At 40.7% G+C, this 22,193-nt stretch overlaps 1 protein-coding gene across 3 annotated transcripts in view; it reads right to left on the minus strand.

The window, feature by feature from the left end:
* Positions 1-21,080, minus strand: part of FOCAD (focadhesin) — a 165,498-nt gene extending 144,418 nt beyond the window's left edge. For 2 of the 3 annotated variants that reach the window (XM_058165712.1, XM_058165711.1), the window contains exons 1-4: positions 21,009-21,079; positions 17,024-17,110; positions 14,500-14,574; positions 10,665-10,819 (exon numbers count right to left, since the gene is read on the minus strand). In XM_058165712.1, coding sequence (XP_058021695.1) covers positions 10,665-10,819; positions 14,500-14,574; positions 17,024-17,080 — 287 coding nt within the window. In that variant the 5' untranslated portion in view covers positions 17,081-17,110; positions 21,009-21,079. Of the gene's footprint in view, positions 1-10,664; positions 10,820-14,499; positions 14,575-17,023; positions 17,111-21,008 lie in introns of all 3 variants that reach the window. The other variant, XM_058165713.1, reaches the window with a different exon arrangement.
* Between the last annotated feature and the right edge of the window lie 1,113 nt (positions 21,081-22,193).

The following is a 22,193-nucleotide window of genomic DNA, read 5'->3' on the forward strand; positions in this document are numbered from 1 at the left end:
ATATTATTCAAAATGTCCAATGTTAAAATAGTTTGCTTCATTCTGTAATTGTAAATTGAGTTTATGTGTTTTTCTCCTTTAATTGTAATTTTTAATTCCTAGTTTCCCTTCGTATCCATTTTTTAAAACCTTCCCTTATTGTTTTTTTAAAAAAAGAATTTTCACATAGGAAGCGTTCTTTATAAATAATTCCAAAATCTTATTGTAAATTTATCTGGATATTTAGTCTGTTTTTAACTTTCTAAAATCAAAGTTTTAATCATTCTTGCTGTTTATTCCATAATTATTTTAAAAGATCTTAAACTTACTGTTAAAACTTCTTTCACTAAGGTTTGAAGGAAATTCACATACTATAGTGTTTTAAAATTCACCCAATCCAAAGGTTTCTAATAGCTGAAAAACAGTTAATATTTTTCCAAAAGTATGGAAAAGGAAGTATGTGAACCCAGTGTCCTTTTGAAGGAAAAAAACATACTGATAACTAAGACAAAATGGATACTGTCCTCAGTCTTCTAAAAGTCAACAGAGAGGGGGAACCCAAAGTCTTGACTGGCTCCTTGCATCCACTTTTTCTGATTGTGCTATATATCGTCCCTCTTCTTATACTGCGGTGAATTAGGGAGTGGTGTCTTTCTGAGCCCCTTTCATATATTTGCTCTCTGTTGTGGACTTAAGTTTTTATTTCACTCCTCATCACTTTGGTGAAACAGCTTGCATATTTCGATCAAGGTCACCTTCTACGGCCCATTTGATTATGTACTAGTAAGTTGGTGTTTACTCTTAGCAATCATCTAAATTTTGTCCATGACAACCTATTCCTAACCTAGTCCTTCAGATCTACCAATGGTATAGAAATCACCATTGTAATTGAGTCCATCTACCTTTCTGCCAGTTGTCCTTTTCTTCTCTTTCACTCCCAGCATTACAGCCTTCTCCAGAGAGCTCACTCTTTGCATAATTAATCTAAACTAGGATAATGTCAGCCTCAAGTGCAATATCTGGGTTGATTTGTTTGATGATCTACTTTTTTGTTTTCTTGGCTGTCCACGATATTCCCGGGAGTCTTCTTCAACAGCAAAGTTAAAAAACAGCAATTCTCTTCCTGTTCTACTTCTTCAAAGTCCAATTTTTGCTTTCATAGGGTGCCACAGGGAATGTCATTTCTTGCACTATTCTGATCTTTGTGAGTATAAACACATCACAGCATCTGAACATCCTTTCAAAGACTTTTGCAGCTGGTCTATCTAGTTTATGATTTATTTCTTGACTGCTCCTTCCTTTACGATTGATTGTTAATCCTGAAAGGCAGAAGCTATTTACCACTTAGATATCTTGTCAAGGAGGGTTGTTCTAGCTGTTGTCATTTGTTTAATCTTCTTTATATTTAATTTAATTTCTATTTTTTCTCCTAAACTTTTATTACTAGAGCTTGGAGATCCTTTGTATTTTCAGCTTAGGTTACTGATATTTCTTCCTCCAAAGTAACACATTCACACATTCATCTGCTTTCAATCCAAATTCCCTTAATATATATTCAGGATATGGGTTGAGTAAATGAAGGGAAAGATCTATAAGGTAGATCAGACTGAGAAACTATTTTTATTGTAAAATCTATAGTAACATTGCAGACTTGCAATTGCAAGTCTGAACATGCTTCCCCCTCTCTCCCTTTATCCACTGAATTAGGGAATGGGCTTACCAAGTTACTCGCTTGATGCAGGTACTCCTTTTATCTAATAATTACCTCCCAACTGCCCTTCAAGGCCATTCCCTATCCGCCACACTTTGTCTCACTCCTTTACTGACCTGGAACCAATGTGTTTTATTATGTACTATCCATACTGTGGCTTCCTGATCTCCCTCTCTCTCTCTCTCTCTCTCTCTCTCTCTGTATGTATGTATGTATGTATGTATGTATGTATGTATGTATGTATGTATGTATATATATATTTTGCTTGAGGACAATGAGCTGTCCTGGGATTCCCAATTTTTTAATGCACATTTCAGAGTTTCACATGTTGACATAATCAAAAGCCTTTCTATAAATCAACGAAGCAGATGCCAACTTCTTTCTGGTATTTTTTTGGCTTTCTTAATTATTCAGTGTGCTCAGCAATATCTTTTGTGGCTTAGCATTTTTTAGCGTCAGCTTGAACATCTGGCATCTCTTTTTCCATGTGGGGCTCCAATCTGCATTGGATGATCTCAAGCACTATTTTGTTGACATATCAAATTAAGGATATTGTGCAATAGTTTGCATACCCTGTTAAGTCTCCTTTTTCATATTGGGATATAAATTTTCCAATCTGTTGGCCACTGTGTTGTCCTCCAGATTTGCTTCATTAGAATCTTCATTGATTTTGCTAATAGCCTGGTTAGAAGGAACATTGGCTTACCTGAAGGTTCCTTCTATGTACGCTGCGTGAGAGTCCAAAGCAATGGGTTGTTAACTTCATCTGATTGGCCTGAGACTGAGTTGAATTTGTTTAAACACACCTCCTCTTCCTGTTTAGCTCCAGTTTATTAACGAAGAAGCGGTATTGGAGGAGACGAACTCAATTTGAAAACTGGAAAAAAACGGAACTATAACCTCCGGCCTCCTGTATATAGACAAAAACAATAAGTGAAATAGGGAGGGGTTGGACTCTCACGCAGCGTACATAGAAGGAACCTTCAGGTAAGCCAATGTTCCTTCTCCTGTACGCTGCTAAGAGAGTCCAAAGCAATGGGATATACCCAAGCTAAATATCCCTAGGGCGGGAAAGGAAAGATTAGGAAGACTCAGCAACAGGAAGAACTCGCTGCAGGACCCTCCGTCCGAATGAGGCCTCGGCTGAGGCAAATTGGTCCATCTTGTAGTTTTTAATAAATGGCGAAGGAGAGGCCCACGTGGCTGCTCTGCAAATGTCCAAGATAGAGGCCTGGGTGGCCCAGGCAGCTGTGGTGGCCGCGCTGCGGGTGGAGTGTGCAGTGATGCGGCCTGGAAGATGGTGTTTCTGCTGGTCGTAGGCCATGGAAATACAGGCTTTTATCCACCTGCCTATGGTGGATGGGGAGACTTTGGTGCCCAGAGCCCTTGGTTGAAAGGAAACAAATAGGGATTCTGTCTTCCTGAAAGGAGCTGTTCTGTTGAGGTAAATACGCAGGGCCCTTCTTACGTCCAGCGTGTGCCATCGACGCCCGATGGATGCTTGGGATGAGGACAAAATCCAGTAAGATGACTTCTTGAGACCTATGAAAGCTTGTGTTTATTTTAGGAAGAAAGGTAGGGTCTAATCGGAGAATGACTCGGTTAGAGTGAATAATCAATAAGTCCTTCCTGACCGAAAGGGCAGCGATCTCGGAGATCCTGCGGGCTGAGGTTATGGCTATGAGAAAGGCGACTTTAAAGGTTAAGAGCTTAAGACTGGAGGAGCTCAAGGGTTCAAAAGGGGAAGACGTAAGCTTCTGAAGGACAAGGGTTAGGTCCCAGGTAGGGTATCTGTGTACCGGAGGCGGTCGAAGATTGTAAGCTCCCCTCAGAAAACGTCGGATACGGGGGTGTTGAGAAAGTGTGGAGGTCCCGTCACAGAATAAAACAGTGGCAAGAGTTGCAACCTGCCGGCGGATGGTGTTGGTGGCTAAACCCTTGTCCAATTCATCCTGGAGGAATTGCAGGATATGTCTAATGGAGGCAGAAGTAGGTTCTATTCGATGTCTAAGACACCAGCGATGGAATGATTACCATGTGGCCTCGTAAATACGCGTTGTGGATGGGCGTCTAGAAGCCAGAAGGGTGGAGATGACCCCCATGGAATGCTTTTCTTTCCTTAGTATCTCCCTGTCAAGTGCCAGACGGCTAGTTGGTAACATTGAGGTTCTGGGTGGAGAATGGCTCCTTGGCGGAGAAATCTGATCCGTGGAATTCGCCGAGGTGGATTGATGGACAGGCTCACCAGATCCGCAAACCAACTCCGTCGAGGCCAGTAAGGGGCTATGAGGAGAACTTCTGCCTTCTGTTCCAAGATCTTTCGTATGACCCTTGGCAGAAGGGGAGTCGGGGGGAAGGCATAAAGAAGGCCCCGGGGCCACTGACATCGTAGGGCATCTGTTCCTTCTGCTCCTGGGGTTTGGAACCTGGAGAAGAACCTTGGAAGTTGTTTGTTGGTCGGGCTGGCAAAGAGGTCTACTATGGGTTGCCCGAATTTGATCGTGATTGTGAGAAACAGATCCGGATGCAGTTGCCACTCTGATTGATCGATGGTCGTCCTGCTCAGCCAATCCGCTTGTGTGTTGGCGACTCCGGATATGTGGGCTGCCTGTAGTGAGAGAAGATGTTTTTCTGCCCACAGGCCTATGGCTGCAGCCTCTTTCATCAATATGCGGGATCGGGTGCCTCCTTGACGGTTCACATGGGCCTTTGTGGTAGTGTTGTCCGTCAGCAGTAGCACATGATGGTTTGATAGCTGCGCTTGGAAGTACCTGAGAGCTAGATGAGCAGCTCTCATTTCCAACCAGTTGATGTCGTTCTTGAGGTCGTTGGGGGACCAGCGACCCTGAGTTACCTGGTCTGATAGGTGGGCACCCCAGCCGTAGAGGCTTGCATCCGTGGTGAGGACAAGACGGCAATGTTCCTGGAATGAGCAGCCCTTTGTCAGGGCTGGAGACAGCCACCACTGTAGAGACTTTCTGACCTTTGGGGCAGAGGAATTTGATTTCGTTATGGCTGTTGCCTGTTCTTTGATGGGGGAGGAGAAGCCATTGTAGGGGTCGTGAGTGAAGACGTGCCCAGGGCACGATCGACAGACAAGAGACCATCTTTCCCAATAACTGTGAGAGCAGTGAAAGTGGAACTCTCTTGAGTGCCTTTACCATTTTTGTCGTGTCTCTCAAGTTGAGGAGACGGTCTCGGGAAAGAAACACCTGGCAGGATCTGGTGTTGATTCTTGCTCCCAGATGGACAATTTCGGTCGTAGGCACTAGATGGCTCTTTGCTTTGTTGACCGAAAAGCCGTGATCCTGTAGGGATTGAATTGTTACCTGTAAGTCCCGTAACGCCTGCTGGGCGGAAGACGACAGAATCAATATATCGTCCAGGTAACATTGCATTCTTACTGGAATTGTGCGAAGGTGGGCCGCCACAGCATCCAGAATCTTGGTGAAGGTACGAGGAGCGGAAGATAGACCGAAGGGCAGGGCCCTGTATTGAAAATGGGCTCCGGCATACATAACTGAACCTGAGAAAGCGTCTGTGGGCAGGTCTGATGGGTACATGTAGATAGGCCTCCTTGAGGTCAATGGATGTTAGATAGTCCCCTCTTCTGATGCTTCCTAAGATTGAATTGAGGGAGTGCATCTTGAATCTGCGATATTTGATGTGAAGGTTCAGTTGCTTCAGGTCTAAGATGGCTCTGGTGCCGCCTGATTTTTTGTCCACTAGGAAAAGAATTGAATAGAAGCCGGTCCCCTGGTGAGGCATGGGAACCGGTTCTATGGCACTGATGGACAACAGGTGTTGAATCTCGTCTTCCATTTGAGCCCTCTTGGTGGGTTCTTTGGGAATCTGGCATTGGATGAATCTCCTCGGAGGATTTGAATTGAATTCGAGGGAGAGACCAAGGGTGATGGTTTGCAGTACCCAGGCATCGGTTGTCGTGTGGGACCAGGTAGGGACGAACTTGGTGAGACGACCGCCGATGGGATCCTGGCCGGGATAGTCATTTGTTCCTGCGATAAGGTCGGAAGCCGGATCCACGGTAGGGACGTCTGGTCTGGGATTGCCTGGTCCTGTCACGAAAGGACTGTCTGTCCTGAAACCTGTCAGGGGGAGGTTGGAAGGAACGTTGATAGGCCGGGGATTGGAACCCGGGATCCTGGGTGCGAAAAGGCTGTCTGCGGTAAGGAAGAGAAGGACGTCTATCTGAACGTCTGGAGACGTAGGGAAGGATCTTACTTTTCTTTTTACCCTCAACTAAATAGGGTCTAGGGCTCCACCAAAGAGAGATCCACCCTTAAATGGGGCAGCCGCTAACCGCCATTTGGTCTTCATGTCGGCTTGCCATTGTCTGAGCCATAACAGCCTCCTGGAGGTGATGCTGGAGGCAAGGGCTCGGGATGCAAATTTTGCAGAATTAAGGGTGGCATCCGCAGTGTATTCAGCAGCCGCTATCAATTTATTTATGTCCTGATGTAATCGAGTCATCCTGAGGAATCCTCTCCTGCATTTGTCTGAGCCATATCAAAGAGGTTCTAGCAAAGAAAGAGGCTGCTGTGGCAGATCTGATAGCCCAGGCAGCCGCTTGATGGGTTTTGGGTGGAGAGTTCCGCTCTGCGGTCCTCCGTTCGAGACCTTCTGCTGCATCTGAAGGTATAATGTTGGAGGAAGAAGCCAAGGTGGCAATTGGGGTGTCTACGGTAGGAACCTTGAGGAGGTCCTCAAGATCTTGATCCGTCATGTACATCTTTTTGTCTGAGCCACTAGGAGTAGGAATGGCACCAGGGTGACCCCATTGACGTTGGATGGTGTCCAAGAAGAGCTTGGGTGAAGGAATTACCCGTTGCTCTGAGACTGGTTCAGTAAAGAGGAATTTGTTGGGGTCTGACGGATCTGAAGCTCCCTCAGATTGGCGTAAGGCAACCCCCATGTTGGCCGTAACTTTTGCCTTGTGTAGTAATGTGTAGAAAAGCTCATGGCGAAAAAGGCCGGTGGGAGCAGGTTTGTCTGGGGCAGACTCTTCGTCTTCAGACAGATTATACTCTGCTATGTCTTCCTCCCCCAAAAAGGAGTCCTCACTATGGTGTGAAGGGGTTGAGAGCGTAGCGCAGCGCATAGCCGGGGTGGGTGGCTACCAGAATGGGGTCTTTGGTCAGAGCTGCCCGAAGGAGATGGAGCTGGGAAACCTCTCTGAGTGAAGGCATTGTCAATGCCTTGAGAAATGGTTTGCATGATAAGATGACGTATATCCTGAGAAATGGCAGGATTACTGTCCTCTCTGTGGGAGACTCCCGCTGCTGTGGGAGTGAAGGTGGCAGAAGGTGCCTGATGTGGGGCTCAGGCATGGCTCTAGAAGAATCTCCAAAAACTGTACAAATTGTTTCCTGGTTTTCTCCTGAACCACTATGGATAGTGGGAGACCATCCAGGCTGATTTAATAGAGGAGAATCTTCAGTTAGTGGAACAGAATTTTCCTGCCTTCCTCTGCTAATTTTGTTTTGCTTTATCAAATTGCCTATCCAAGGCCCGTTGTCTTCTGAGGCATCTCTCTGCAGCAGCAGAGGTTTGGAGAGAAGTAGAAGACTTGGATTTGGTGGCAGAAGCCCTTGATTTGGATCTGCTCTTGTGAGGGGGAGGAGCCACGCTAGTAAGGTGTCCTTGGGAGGGCGAGGCAGAAGCCCGGAAGGAGATCTGCTGCGATCTGCCATCTTGGAAATGAGGCCTAGTGGTTATCAGAGGCCTTGGAATATATGCCCAAATAATATAGTGGCCCTGATCTGAGAATCCTGGAATAAGATCAAACAATAAGGGCCAGTTAGCACCAAGCTGACACCACAGCTGGATTCAAAGCATTCAAAGGCTGCATGGGGGGTTGCTTTGGGGGGGGTCCCCAAATGGCGCAAAGCAGGCACCACTGCTCCTATAGCGCCCTTTTTACTGCAGCGTTGGCAGGGGGAACTAGCCTCCGACACCACGGATCTTTTTCTCCACCCCTGCAGGCGCGAAGCCGACACCACGGCTTCTCCTGCGCTCCGCTGGCCTCCACTTACAGTTTGGTGAGGTCCAGCGATGTCCGTTCCTCAAACCGGCGATTCTACGAGGCTTGAGAGGCTTGGAATGTGAAAAAAATGGCCGCCGGCCTTCAGGCGGCTCAGCTGAGCGGCGCTGGGCTGCGCACGAAGCGCGAGCCTCTTTCCTTGCCGCTCCGGCTCCCAGCAGTCAAGAAAAAACAATTGGGCACTTTAAAACTTTTTTTAAGAATTTTTCCTAATTTATTGAAGTCCTATGAGCTGATAAAAGAGTCAAAAGCAATGGAGCTAAAGGAGGTAGTCTCTCTATGGCCGACTGAGTTAATAAACTGGAGCTAAACAGGAAGAGGAGGTGTGTTTAAACAAATTCAACTCAGTCTCAGGCCAATCAGATGAAGTTAACAACCCATTGCTTTGGACTCTCTTAGCAGCGTACAGGAGAATCATTACTGATTCTTCTTCTGTTGGTTGCCATATTTCAGCAAGTATTCCATCGGTTTCTGCACCTTCTGACTAGGTAAAGACTGGGTGTTGATTTAATTTCATCTTCTAGTACTAGAGGTTCTTGTAAATACCTTCTATAATACCTTGGACATTGACAACTTCAGTATTTAAGGCTATTCATTCCATCTTTTTTTGAATCAGTTGAATCAATCCACTTGCATCCTTTAACATATCAGTTTGAGGTTAGAACCTACTTCTAGAGTTCAGAGATATTTTGGAACTTTCCTTGATTTCTATGTGTGTTTCCATTTACAGTATCTTTATAGAAGTACTGCTTCTTGTCTCTTCTAACAACTCTGAAATTGTTTGATAAGTTTCTTCTTGAGATTTTGTTTTTCTTGGCTCTGGCTTCTTTTCTTGGTAATTTCCATGTTCTATTCTGACAGCCAACATTTCTTGTTTCTTTGTCTTTGGCAATGTCTTTTCAATTCCTCCTTAACAACTTTGTTATGTTAAATCCATAGTTCTCTGATTCTCTGTCAATGAGGTTCAGGATTTGCAAGCAATTCCTGATGTTCTCCTTGAAAATATGCTCAAAAAGGTATTGCGGAAATTGTTTAGTTTTCCTGTTCTTATTTAGTTTAACTCCAGCTCTTACTTTGACAAGTAACCTAGTTTTCTTTAACCCTCTTCAGGAGCTTGGATTATATTTTTAAACCATACCCTGATGTACATTATATGCTGGTAATACACAGCTAGAGTTTAATAAAGTATTTTGGTAGTGTTTATAAAAAGAGATTGCTGTTTTTTTGTGCTGGGTTGGGGATGGAAAGGGATGTATTGCTTTTACTAGTTGAAACAAGGCACGTTCAAAATGTAATTTTGTGAAAGTTAGAATGTAGAAATATGTTTTGATGGTACAAATCATAGAATCTCTTACTTTGAGGGTCAGTGACCTTATAATACGGTACAGGTGGAAAACCAAATTACTAGCCTTCAGCAATAAAACAACCTCTATGCAAAGAGCAAAAATCTGTAGGTGATTAAGCTTCAGCGTCATTGTAATTATTCTTTTTCATCATTTACCTATTTATTTTTTGCTACACTACTCTGCTACATCATTTATCTAACTCCAATTTAAGAATACGAGAAAAGAGGAAGAACATCAAGGAACATGTTTAGCTTTGGCAAACTTCCAAAAAATCTGTTTGGATTTGGGTTGAGCAAAGACATCATGAACACTGAATCTGTATCAATTCAATAAGATCACTGAAGTCTCAAAAGAAATGGCAAAAATAAAAAAAAGTATCTGGTAGTGTTTTCATTCACAACAGCAAAATGTTTGAACAAAGCTAAGAATACCTTTGAGCATTATAAGGAAACTGTTACATGCCTGACAGCTTTCTTGGAGGAAAAGCATTGTTATTTTACCCAGGCCCAAGACCTGCAAAGAGAATCTCTGAATGGCAAAAAAATAAATAAATGAGAAATGGGTGTTCCAGAGATTAGGGAAGACCGCTTGATTTTGAAGCCCCATCACTATTTAGCATTTGGACATTCAGAAGTGAGGGACACCGGAGCAGAAAAAAGCAGAGGTGTCAGTCCTGCGAGGTAGGCCAGGTCAAGTTACAGAAACAGCAAGGATTCCTGGAATGTTCTTTATTGTAATAAGGTAAAAAACAGGATCTAGAAAAACCTGTCCAAGTTTCTCTCTGTTGTATTATATATTAAACAAAACCAGGGTAAAGTTATTTTGCATCTTTCTCATGCTTTCCTCTGTCTCAGAATTGTACAGGTGATCCTCGACTTACAACAGTTTGTTTAGTGACCATTCAAAGTTACAACGGCACTGAAAAATGTGACTTATGACCAGTATTCCCAGTTATGACCTTTGCAGCATCCCTATGATCATGTGATCAAAATTCAGATGCTTGGCAACTGGTTCATATTTATGACCATTGCTGTGTCCCAAGGTCATGTGTTCCCCTTTTGCGACCTTCCAACAAGTAAAGTCAATGGGGAAGCCAGGTTCACTTAACAACCAGGTTACTTACTTAAAAACTGTAGTGATTTACTTAACAACCGTGGCAGGAAGGATCATAAAACGGGACAAAACTCAATTAACAAATGTCTTACTTAATAACAGAAATTTTGGGCTCCATTGCAGTCATAAGTCAAGGACAACCTGTATAATTTTTTTCTACCTTAATAGCTCATTTCTTCCTTCCTCCATTAATCGCTCTTTCACGTTTTTCCCAGGGTCAAGCTAGAACTGGTTCTGTCCAGTTCTTGAGAACCAAAGGGAGGCTCCACCCACCAACCCAGACATCATCATTGAGGATCTGCGCATGCGCAGAAGCTTCCCGTTGTGAACCGGTAGTAAAGGTAAGTAAAACCCACCCCTGGGACAAGCCTACCTTTTTTTTTTTTTACAAGATGGTATCACTGATTCTGAACTACAAAAAAGATGATCGTTAATTAAAGTAAATGACCATCACCTGGCTGAAGGAATGAGGCTGAGTGCTGTGTTAAGAATGTAGCTAAACTCTGCATGATCTTGTTTAACAAGCATCACCAGAGCCTCACAGCAGGTTGTCCGAACCATCATATTGTCACTGCAGGACTTTTCCCAGAGCAAATTTAACGCCGGGGTCTGGAATCAAAGAGAGAGGAGAAACGAGCTCCGTTATTCAGGACCAATAACTCATAAATTCAATTATTGTTCTCACAGCTATTCTACTTCAATAGATATCTGAGCAAAACCAGAGAAAGTTAAAGAATATTCGATTCTTTCCTCACTTGCTGAATATACAGTATAATTAATTTACCTCAGATGGGTTCCTGAACTCAAAACTAAGTAAAATGTACCAGTGTGATACAGGAAACTGTTGACATGGAAGACTCCTGCTTTTGCTACCGTAGTTGTATAAGACATTGGAGCATGGCTTGAACATCAAATACCTCTCTCAGGACAGTGTGGGAAACAAATAATATATTAAAAAGGCATTTTTATTCATTATGGAAGTACCTCATAAAAATGTTATTTTTCTCCCTTTTTTCTTTTTTTGCATTTGGAATGTAAGTTTCTGGCATCTTTTGACATTTAATTTTGACTTAATCAAAATCTGTAATTTAATCCTGAGATGGCTGGGTAGTTATCCTGTTGCAATTTTAATATTTGGTATTTCTAAAAATATAGCTTAAAAATGCTTAACTTCACCTAGCCATTTAAATCAGTCAATGGGTTGCAAACACATTTGGTTATGGACTGCAGTTCCTAATGCAAACCAGTACTTCAATTATTACTCTCCTCATTTAGAATTGACCAAAGCATAAAAAGTTTGTTTCAAAGGTGAAACTGTTCAGGCAAATGTTCTATGAGAGGACAACATTTCTGGCCTTCTTAATTAAAAAAAAAAGACATGTTACCATTTAATACTCAGAAAGATATCTAGTAGATAGTTTACAGTTTGCTACACTTTTATATGTATGGTATGTATTCATTTTTTAAAAATCCACTTCCGTATATAGTGGAATGTCCACAAAACTTAAAGCCCATGATCGGTTAATTATTTCATTTTCAGTTGCATACTTATATTCTAATGAGCTTTACAATATCCATGAAAACAATGCTGAGAATGAAAAAGGAGTTAGTGCTGAGAAGACTGAGATTCCAGTCCGCTGTCAGCTATGGATTTTGACATAATTTTGAGTCCATCATGCTTTCTAAGTTCTAGTTATTGCACAGGGTTATTAAGAACCTTCTGTTCAACATCTACATGAAGCCGTTGGGTGAGATCATCAGTGGCTTTGGGGTGAAGTACCATCAGTACGCTGATGACACTCAGCTGTACATCTCCACCCCAGGTCACCCCAATGCAGTTGTTGAAGTGCTGTCCCGGTGTTTGGAAGCCGTACGGGTCTGGATGGGGAGAAACAGGCTCAAGCTCAATCCCTCCAAGACGGAGTGGCTGTGGATGCCGGCATCTCGATTCAGTCAGCTGCAGCTGCAGCTGACTGTTGGAGGCGAGTTATTGGCCCCAAAGGATAGGGTGCGCAACTTAGGTGTCCTCCTGGGTGAGCGGCTGTCGTTTGAAGACCATTTGACGGCCGTCTCCAGGGGGGCCTTCCACCAGGTCCGCCTGGTTCGGCAGTTGCGCCCCTTCCTTGATCGGGATGCCTTGTGCACAGTCACTCATGCGCTCGTTACCTCTCGCTTGGATTATTGTAATGCTCTCTACATGGGGCTCCCCTTGAGGTGCACTCGAAGGCTTCAGTTAGTCCAGAATGCAGCTGCATGGGTGATAGAGGGAGCGTCACGTAGCTCCCATGTAACACCGCTCCTGCGCAGACTGCACTGGCTACCTGTGGCTTTTCGGGTGCACTTTAAGGTTTTGGTTATGACCTTTAAAGCACTCCATGGCTTAGGGCCTGGGTACTTACGGGACCGCCTGCTGTTACCACATGCCTCCCACCGACCCGTACGCTCTCACAGAGAGGGACTTCTCAGGGTGCCGTCCGCCAAGCAATGTTGGCTGGCGGCCCCAGGAAGGTCCTTCTCTGTGGGGCTCCACACTCTGGAACGAACTTCCCGGGTTCGCCAAATACCTGACCTTCGACCTTTCGCGAACTGAAGACACATCTTTTCATTCGCGCGGGGCTGGCTTAAATTTTATAGATTTTATAGTTTTTATTAATTTTAAATGGGGTTTTAGTTTTCTATATATTTTAAATTTTTAGGCAAATTATAATAAGTTTTTTAATTTTGCATTTTATATAATATTGTCTTGTCTGTTTTTATTTGCCTGTACACCGCCCTGAGTCCTTCGGGAGAAGGGCGGTATAAAAATCAAATAAATAAATAAATAAATAAATAAAGAAGGGAAGCAGGAAGAGGGAATTCTATGTATATTGTCTCTGTCTCTTGAATGAAATCCAGATATAAAGTGATCAAGCACTAAGTAAGTAAAGTTGCAAGAAATAGTTTTAGCTCCAACAATTCTAAATTTCAGTTCAGAAATGTAAGTTTTATTCCATTTAAATCTAATGAACTATTATACAAAGTAAACATGAGGAAAAAGATAATGGAGTAGGAAAATGTATTTTATATCAGGACCAGATAATCTACTGCTAGATTTCGCAAATCTTTTGAAAATCTTTTTTTCAATTACATTACAGATTTTTTACAAATCTCAGCATCTCTCTGTCAAGACAAACAATTGAGGAAAATGAAACAAATTTCTATACAAGTAGTCCTTGACTTACAACCATTTGTTCGCATTTATGACCATTTCAGCATCCCTGTGGTCACATGATCAAAATTTGGACACCTAGCAACTGGCATGTATTTTTGATGTTTGCATGTCCTAAGGTCACGTGATCACATTTTGTGACTTTCTGACAAGCAAAGTTAATGGGGAAGCCAGATTCACTTAAGAAATGTGTTACTAACTTAACAACTGCAGTAATTCACTTAACAAACTGTGGCAAGAAAGGTCATGCATTGGGGCAAAACTCACAAAAACTGTCTTGCTTAACAACAGAAATTTTGGGCTCAGTTGTGGTTGTAAGTCAAATGACTACCTGGATATGCCGTTTTGCTGTTTATTTACTTACTTCTGTTAATTGGGACCAGAATTTCCATCGCTAAGCGGTGCAATCAGAAAGTATAAAATCTTATGACCATGTTAGCAGGAAGTCACAAGTCCTAGGCAGTTCACAAGCAGGTCTACAGGCCAGTAAGTGGCTGCTGTGGCCTTACTAAAGTGCAGCCAGGTGAGGGATGGCTGCTGCAATGGGTGGAAGGGTGAGCAAGCTGTCCTGCACTCTACATCCCAAGTACCAGAATTTTGATGATATGACCGCAAGGACATTGTATTGGTTGTGACTTCAAGAAACAGGCTTGTATCATTCAACACTGTCATAACTTTGAACAAAGGGTTGTTAAGCAAGGACTACCTGTAGGTTCCCTTAATTCTTGATACGGGTTATAACAAAGAGCTAAAATTTCATCATAATTGTAAAAAATAGTTTGCACGTTTTCAGTAAGAGAAATACCAGCAGTCCAGAGAGCAGTTCAAAGTCTTTCTTGCCTCATAAAATGTTAGTATTCATGCTGTGCATGAATCTACCCATTCCAGACAGTGCATCATTATCATTAGACAGTCTGATATTGTTACACCATTTTAGTGGTTTTTTTCCCTTTGTCATATATTATCCTCCAGATTATCCTCTAGCTGTGAAAGTTACCGGAATTGAATTTCAATCATGTTGCACCACAAAAGCAGTTGTCAGGGCAATGGGGGAAAGAAAAATGAAAGCAAAGTCACAAACCTGGTTACTGGACTGGCTGATCTTGTTAGATAAAACATTTTCTTTCAGCACTGCAGCAATAAGATGGCCCACAGCCTGTGAATAAACATAAATCATTAAACTATGATGTTTATTGCAGCCAGCAGCAACCACATCCTACCCACCACACACTGCTATGTTAGTTAAACAACAATATGAAGGCTAAGGTTATATTGGGGGGAAATAATTTATCAAACACAATTCAATAGTAGCAACTTGATATTCTCTTTATCTTCACAGAGAATTCTGAGATATATCTCGAAGCTAAAAATATGGCTACTCACAACCATTTAGATTGTCAATACAAGTGGATCAGAACTTCCTACCTGAATAAGCATAGGAAAAACATATTAAAACTAATATTAAAATATTAGCACATGGGCTTTTACTTAGGAATTACATATATGAGAAAGTCCTTAACCTCATTTAAAAAATAATTTAATAACTGTTCCCGGTAATGAGAAAAAGTTTTGCTTAGTATATGGAATATTGTGATCTGTCATTACAGAATAAATAGCCAGTTGAGTTCTACACTTCCTTAAGAATTTAGTGGTTCTACTAAGAAAGTAGAATTTCTTATAAGAAAGCACTTCAGAGGCATTTAAAAACATTTTATCTTGTATATTTACACCTAATAAGAAGGAATGACTCCCTCATGGGGTTTAAAATAAACAAATGCTATCTCCCTAACCTTTCTGCTAATGCATGTACAAGGCTGTTTTTCACCTTCTAAATTTAAATACATTCTGATTAATTTATTTAGAAAAGTGTCAATAAGTCAGACAGGTAGTATATGAAAACGTGATAGATATATGAAAACGTATCAAGCTGCTTGTAATATATATATGTCATACATCTACTAAAATATAATTATCCAGGCAACAGTTTTGAGTAGATGTGAGCTTCCTTTAGTTCTCCAGACAGTTATTTAATCCCAGCAGAGTAAACTAATGAAATCAGTGGTGCTAAGCTGTATTACAATATCAATTGAAAGACCACAAGATGCCCAACCTTATCCAATGAATACAGGCAAAGATCTATTTTCCTAAAAATAAGTGCAAGTGAAAAATACTTTCAGGAACAGCATTAATATTTGAAAAATGAACAGTTCTAGTTAACACACAGGTGTCAAACTCGCGACGTCACATTGCCATCACGTGATGTATTATAACGTTTTTTCCCTTTGCAGAGCTGGGGTGGGCGTGGCCTGCACATGACGGATCTGGCCTACGGGCTGCCAGTTTGACATCCCTGAGTTAACAGGATCATAAATCAGCAGAAGGAATAAGAAGGCCTGACATCAACCCATATCTTCTCTTAAGAATGTTTCTTCGCTGACATAATGGGTGCTCTCACTAATTAAAACAAACCACACAAGAGCATACCTGTTGTTCCTACAGTGTAGAAACCAAGCAAATGGTTTAAAGGAACCTGGTGCAGTTGCATCTCTTGACCAAGAGATTTTGAGTTTTGGTTAGGAGCTTATCTGTCAGTTCATTATTATTGTGCTTCAATTGCCAGACGGCCATTATGAAAAGTAGAATGATGCAACAGAAAGACTACTAGTTCTGATCTAACAGAATCTATTTCATACTTCTCTATGAAAGAATTAGCAAACTATTACATATACTCTTGTAATCAAATTCGGCTCCTAGTGACTTCTAGGACAGTTCCATGAAACTGATAGCAATATATTAGTAGTAATATATTAATATATTAGCAATATACAGTATACAAGCAGTTTTCCACTATTCCCCTTACCTTCTTGCATTTTTTAAAATTTCCCATTTTCTTCGATACTCCTGGTAATTTTTGTGGTTCAAATATTAATCTGTTTTATCTCTCTTATTTTTTTAAAACCAGCCACAATTAGCTAGATGCAATCGTCTAGTAAAATGTTGCTTTAAAATAGGAAATTTTTTTTTCTTTTTTGTTTCAAAAGAGGCAAATGACAAATGCAGCTTTTTAGTTATACCAGGTAGAACTAAAACAGCCTACTATATTCCAGTACTAGTCAAGACAAGACATGGATATGTCATCAAATTTACCATAAGTAGCTCAAGAAGGGACACTGCCAGTACATTAGTTGTTGCAGATGCCATCAGCAAATCCAGTGACAGCTGACAATGAAGAATCACTCCAGAATCCATGAATCTCTTATTTCAAGGAGAATGCAGCCCACTTCAAAATGATCTGAATCTGAATCTCTGATTCCTATTTAATAACAGAACCTCTGTTTTGGCTGGATTAAACAGCAGCTTGCTCTTTTTCACCCAGTCCATAATGACACTTTGGCAATACTCCAGGCTGTCAAATACTTATTTGAAACGGGGATGGTAAGGAGCAGCAAAGCAGGGTCTCATCATTTTGAAGACATCGTACTCAAAACTCTTCCCCAGAGGTTTCATGTAAAGAATTTATTTTTCAACAAGTACAAGTGCCTATGTGTGGATCAATCTATGTATTTAGGCCATACATGGTACACACCAAACAGAAGCTTTCTCACCTGTGATTGTATAAGCGTGTTAGGAAAATCAAGCCTTTTTCTGATTTCTTCAGACATTGTTTGATTAATCTATAGACAATTGAGCTTCTGAAACAACAAAAGTAGATATAAAATGTCAACCTCATCATTGATTTGGTTTCACATTTGCTGAATAAACTGCAGGGATTAAACATAAACCAAAAATTTGAGTTTATACATTTACACTAAGCCTATGTGAAACTAACCAAATTATGGCTAAGCACTCTGAATAAAAATTATTTAATTGAGGGTCCACAAAAGTCTAAATAATCTTCTTAAATTAAGAGCACATAGTGTAGCACAGCAGTCCCCAAATTTTATGGCTTGGTGACCCAGCGGTGGGGAGGGGAACCAGCCCACCAGTCGTGCAAGTTGAGCTGCGTGTATGTTCACTGGCCAGCCACTGGAACAGCCTGGTTCCAAACAGACCATGGTCCAGTGGTGGGCCAAGGGCCAGGGGTTGGGGACCCCTGGTTTAGCATATTTAAAGATCTGAAATAGACATAAGCAGTTGTCTATGGAGATTCTCAGTCACCCAAATTATGGTTGTCCCAAAGATGCTTTTTCAAAAGGCAACTGGACTTTTTTTTTCTCATCCAAGCAGCTTCTTCAGTACTGACTGAGCCAGAATTGAAGAAGCTTCTTGGATGTGAAGCAAAATGTCTTCAAGGAAAAAGTAAAGTCCAGCTGCCTTTTGAGCAAGCACCTTTGCGAGATAAATGGTTACATTATGGTGAGAGGAACCAGTTTCTATATTATAGCTGTATGCTGGAATTTTCCTTTGTAACATCCTTGCGTATCATTTTAATATTTCTGACATTAGCCACAGAATGATTAGTATTATTTTGGCATATATAAACTGACATATTATGGGTCTCAACAATTTTGTTGACTTTCTTGAATGTTTGAGTGTACTTGTCCTGCAATATTTAAAAAGAGCTGTTTTTCCATTATAGTCTGTGGCAGCCTTTATTACTCTGGTGCCCTCTTGATGGTTTGGATTTTCATTCAAATTCCCAGTATGTTGCACAGCAGCTGATATTCACATCATGGTGTAAAACATCTGGGAACATCAGTTTGAGAAAGAGTGCTGTAGACGTATTGCGGGAACTGAAGATGTTTTTCCAGTACGTATGTTGCTGTGAGCATAGCACATACACCGAAGCACTAAAGGACTAGAAGGGAGATGTCATTTGGATTGCAGAAAATATGACTTCAGTAACAGAGTGGTCAATGCCTGGAATGCACTACCTGACTCTGTGGTTTCTTCCCCAAACCCCCAAAACTTTAACCTTAAACTGTCTACTGTTGACCTCACCCCATTCCTAAGAGGTCTGTAAGGTGCGTGCATAAATGCACCAGTGTGTCTTAATACTCCTTTTTACTCTTACTCATTTCGTGTATTCAAATTATATTTATACTTTTACCTGTTATCTTATATATGCTTGACAAAATAAAATAAATAAATAAATAAAATAAAACATTATGGCTTGTTAGATAAAGAATCTTGCTCAACATTGGGTATGAACCATTCTCTGAACAAGTTGGAGAGAACATTCAAATGTACAGCTATAGATGAAGAGCTACTGGAAGATCTTTTTTTGAAACAGTCTTGAAAGCTTAGTCTGCTGCCCTAACAATCTTCCAAACTACTATAGGTTGATTTTGTTGAAAACAAACAACTGAGAAAAGTTATTCTTCTTGCTGAAAATATAGAATATAGTAAGATTTTTTGCAACTTAAAATAATTGCTAATTTGTTTCTATTGCTTTCTATTTAAACCAGTACCTGCTTGTCTTTGTCTAGGAGATCAAGAAGGGATCATACCAGAACTATCCCTGATTTTACCCTGACAACAATTTTGAAATGTAAGCTGCTCAGAGACTGCTAGTGAACCATTTAGCAATCTGTAAGCAATTTGTAAACCACCCAGAGATGCTTTGCAAAGTGAGATGGTCAGCTTACTAATTAAACAAATAAATATTTAATTTGAACCTAATTTCCCATCCTTAGCCCAATCCTTTAACCATACAGTATACCACAAAAGCCACTGAGCTACTTACTGAAGTGCCTTATTAACAAGATGTTTTTGGGGGGCGGGGGAGGATCTGTTCTGATTTTTACCAGCTGAATAACTCAACCATCTTATTTATTTATAATTACTCTTCTGTAATATCAATACATTGTCAAAATTCTCTTAATCCAGTCAGATTTTTTGCCTGAGATCCTAGATTATCACAGTAGATACAGAAAGTTTATACCAGGGGTGTCAAACTGGCAGCCTGTGGGCCAGATGCATCATATGCAGGCCATGCCCACCCCAGCTCCACGAAGGGAAAAAACATCATGAAATATCATGTGACGGCAACGTGACACCGCGAGTTTGACAACCATGGTCTATATCCCTATTAAAATGCCAGGTTTTCGAAATATAAGAAAATCAGACCAAGATAAATCACCAGAATTGTTTCCATCTTCGTAACACATAAAATGTACAATCAATTAAAAAACAAACTGAAAATTATCTTGTGGGGAAATAAAAATAAATAAAAATCTGGCATTTTAACAGGGGTATATAGACTGTTTATATCCACTATATATTACTTTTTGTTTTGCTTTAACTTTCTGGTAATATTGTTCTATTTCTTAATCATGTCATATATTTTGTATCAGCAAACATCTATCATCTTCAGGCTGCATGTTGTCAATCCTATTGCTCCAAGAACACTGGCAAAGGCATTGTATGTTTACAGTATGAAAAACCAGATGAATAGAGGTGAGTACTCTGCAATATCATTCAAAATGTTAACTGGTATGTATATGAAACATTCAGACTTAAAAGTGTCTGCATCAACTGAGTTTTATCCATAAATCAACATGACAGTCTACATGTATTAACTGAAGAATACAACAGTTTACTGCAGGGGTCTCCAACCTTGGCAACTTTAAGACTTGTGGACTTCAACTCCCAGAGTTCCTCAGCTAGCTTTGCTGCCTGAGGAATTCTGGGAGTTGAAGTCCACAAGTCTTAAAGTTGCAAGGTTGGAGACCCCTGGTTTACTGCATCATCAGGAACCTTGCTTCATATCTTCACAGAGCAAGTTTGGAGCTAAGGGACCAAGTGCATGTAATGGCACCGAGGATCAGACCAGCATCCACTAGTATGCTTCTATCATACCTGCTTTAACACCACCTTTAAACTTCTCCATTAACTGTAGAGCATGTCTACAAGAGTACCAACGGCCAAGTTACCAGGGATTGCCTCTTTAAAATGCCAAGCAAGTTGAAATAGCACTGGTTTGAGTCACGCTTTGATCTAATAATCCAAAGATCTGTTCTAGTAGCGTCTTAGGTTTGTTACATAATTCTAATTGGTCTTATTCATGTTGCAGTGGTTTTAAATTAATTTCAAATTTTATATACACAACTCTAAACATTTTTTAAAAAGCAACATGATAGTTTCAAAAGACTGGTAGTCGTTAAATGCAACAAGGACTACATACAAGTAGATAAGTAATTTCCCCAGTAGTGAACTAACTGCTAAACCGTTACAAATCTCAGCAAAGCCTTATAGAGTTTAAACCTCTATTATTTCAGCTTTTTAGAAATGGTGGGCTGCAACTCCACCATTGCCAGACAGCCAAGCCATTCTGCATGGAGATTATAAAAATTAGGAAATCCAACTGATGGGGGACTTCAGCTTGTGGAAGCCTGCCTTAGATTAGAATAAATTGCAGCGACCGAGTTAGGGAATTAGGCGAGTCTGTTTCCTTCTTAAAACGTGAGGCATGCATCAACTCAATCCAGGAGAATTAAAAACTTTAAATTACTTTCCAATTGCACAACCACCCCCTAACTCTGCAGAGGCCGTTCTACTGGATCCATTGTTGGAAGGCTACGATCGGCAGCGTTCGAAGCAAGCCTTTCAAACCGAAAGCAGCCTCTTAAGGCCGAAACAGGCGCTCACCTGCGTTCACTCGAGATCCCTCTTGTCAAACCCCGCAGCAACGTCCCACGGCCGGAGACGTGGTATATACAGCGCAGACTCAGTAGCGATTATTCGGTCGCCCTGACTCACACAAGGGCAAGTTGGCTACATTGTTGCTTCTGAGCATGCCCGGGAAGAGGAGGAAGACGCATTACAAATAAGGAAGATTCGGTTTCAGACAGTGGTGTGTAAAAGCTGTTGATGTGTCGGTGATTTATCAATTTATCTGTGGGCTGTTTTTAAGTCTAATGCCTATGACTGATTTTTCACTTTCTTCATATTGCTCTTACGTATCGTGTCGCTGCTCATTACAATCGTGCATATGCCTATATATAGCTACAATGAAGCCATTAGAAATTTCTGAGTTATTTAATAAACTTTGAACATGAAAGAAAATTTAATGACCTGGAAGAGTTAGTTTCTTCATACACTATTATTTAAAAACAGCTACCTCAAAAAAAACCACCATATCTACTATAACATACATACAATAAAAGTAACCCACCCTCCAAACCACACTAATTTTATTTAAAACATGTGGGATTCTAATTAGAGTTAGACAATTTATTTTGCCGTATTAAAGTCATCCTAGACAGGATAGTTACATAAAAACAATTAAAGCACTTTACTATGGCAATATATCCATCAAAATAAAAATAGCCTCAAATTACAATCCCATTAAAGAAAAGATACTGAAACAGATTAATAATTCAAATAACTGGCTAAACAAAAAGATTTTCTGTAATACCACAGTTGGGGAAAGGTATTTTATAATAAATTAATACAACAACAAAATATTTCTCCCTTAATCTATTCAAGCCTCAAATTACAATCCCATTAAAGAAAAGATACTGAAACAGATTAATAATTCAAATAACTGGCTAAACAAAAAGATTTTCTGTAATACCACAATTGGGGAAAGGTATTTTATATTAAGTTAATACAACAACAAAATATTTCTCCCTTAATCTATTCATACTTTGTGCTAAGCTATAATTCATGCATAGTTTATTAAACTAATATTGCCTGGGATTGCACAACATACAAAAACATAATTTACAAATTGCAGTGGCTAGGTCTCTCCATTATACTAACCATGTTATATGAAAGCCACATTGTGGCTCAGCACAATGTGCATATTATAGACAGTGTGCGCAACATTCA

This window comes from Ahaetulla prasina, chromosome 2 (assembly GCF_028640845.1).
Source record: "Ahaetulla prasina isolate Xishuangbanna chromosome 2, ASM2864084v1, whole genome shotgun sequence".
NCBI lineage: Eukaryota > Metazoa > Chordata > Lepidosauria > Squamata > Colubridae > Ahaetulla > Ahaetulla prasina.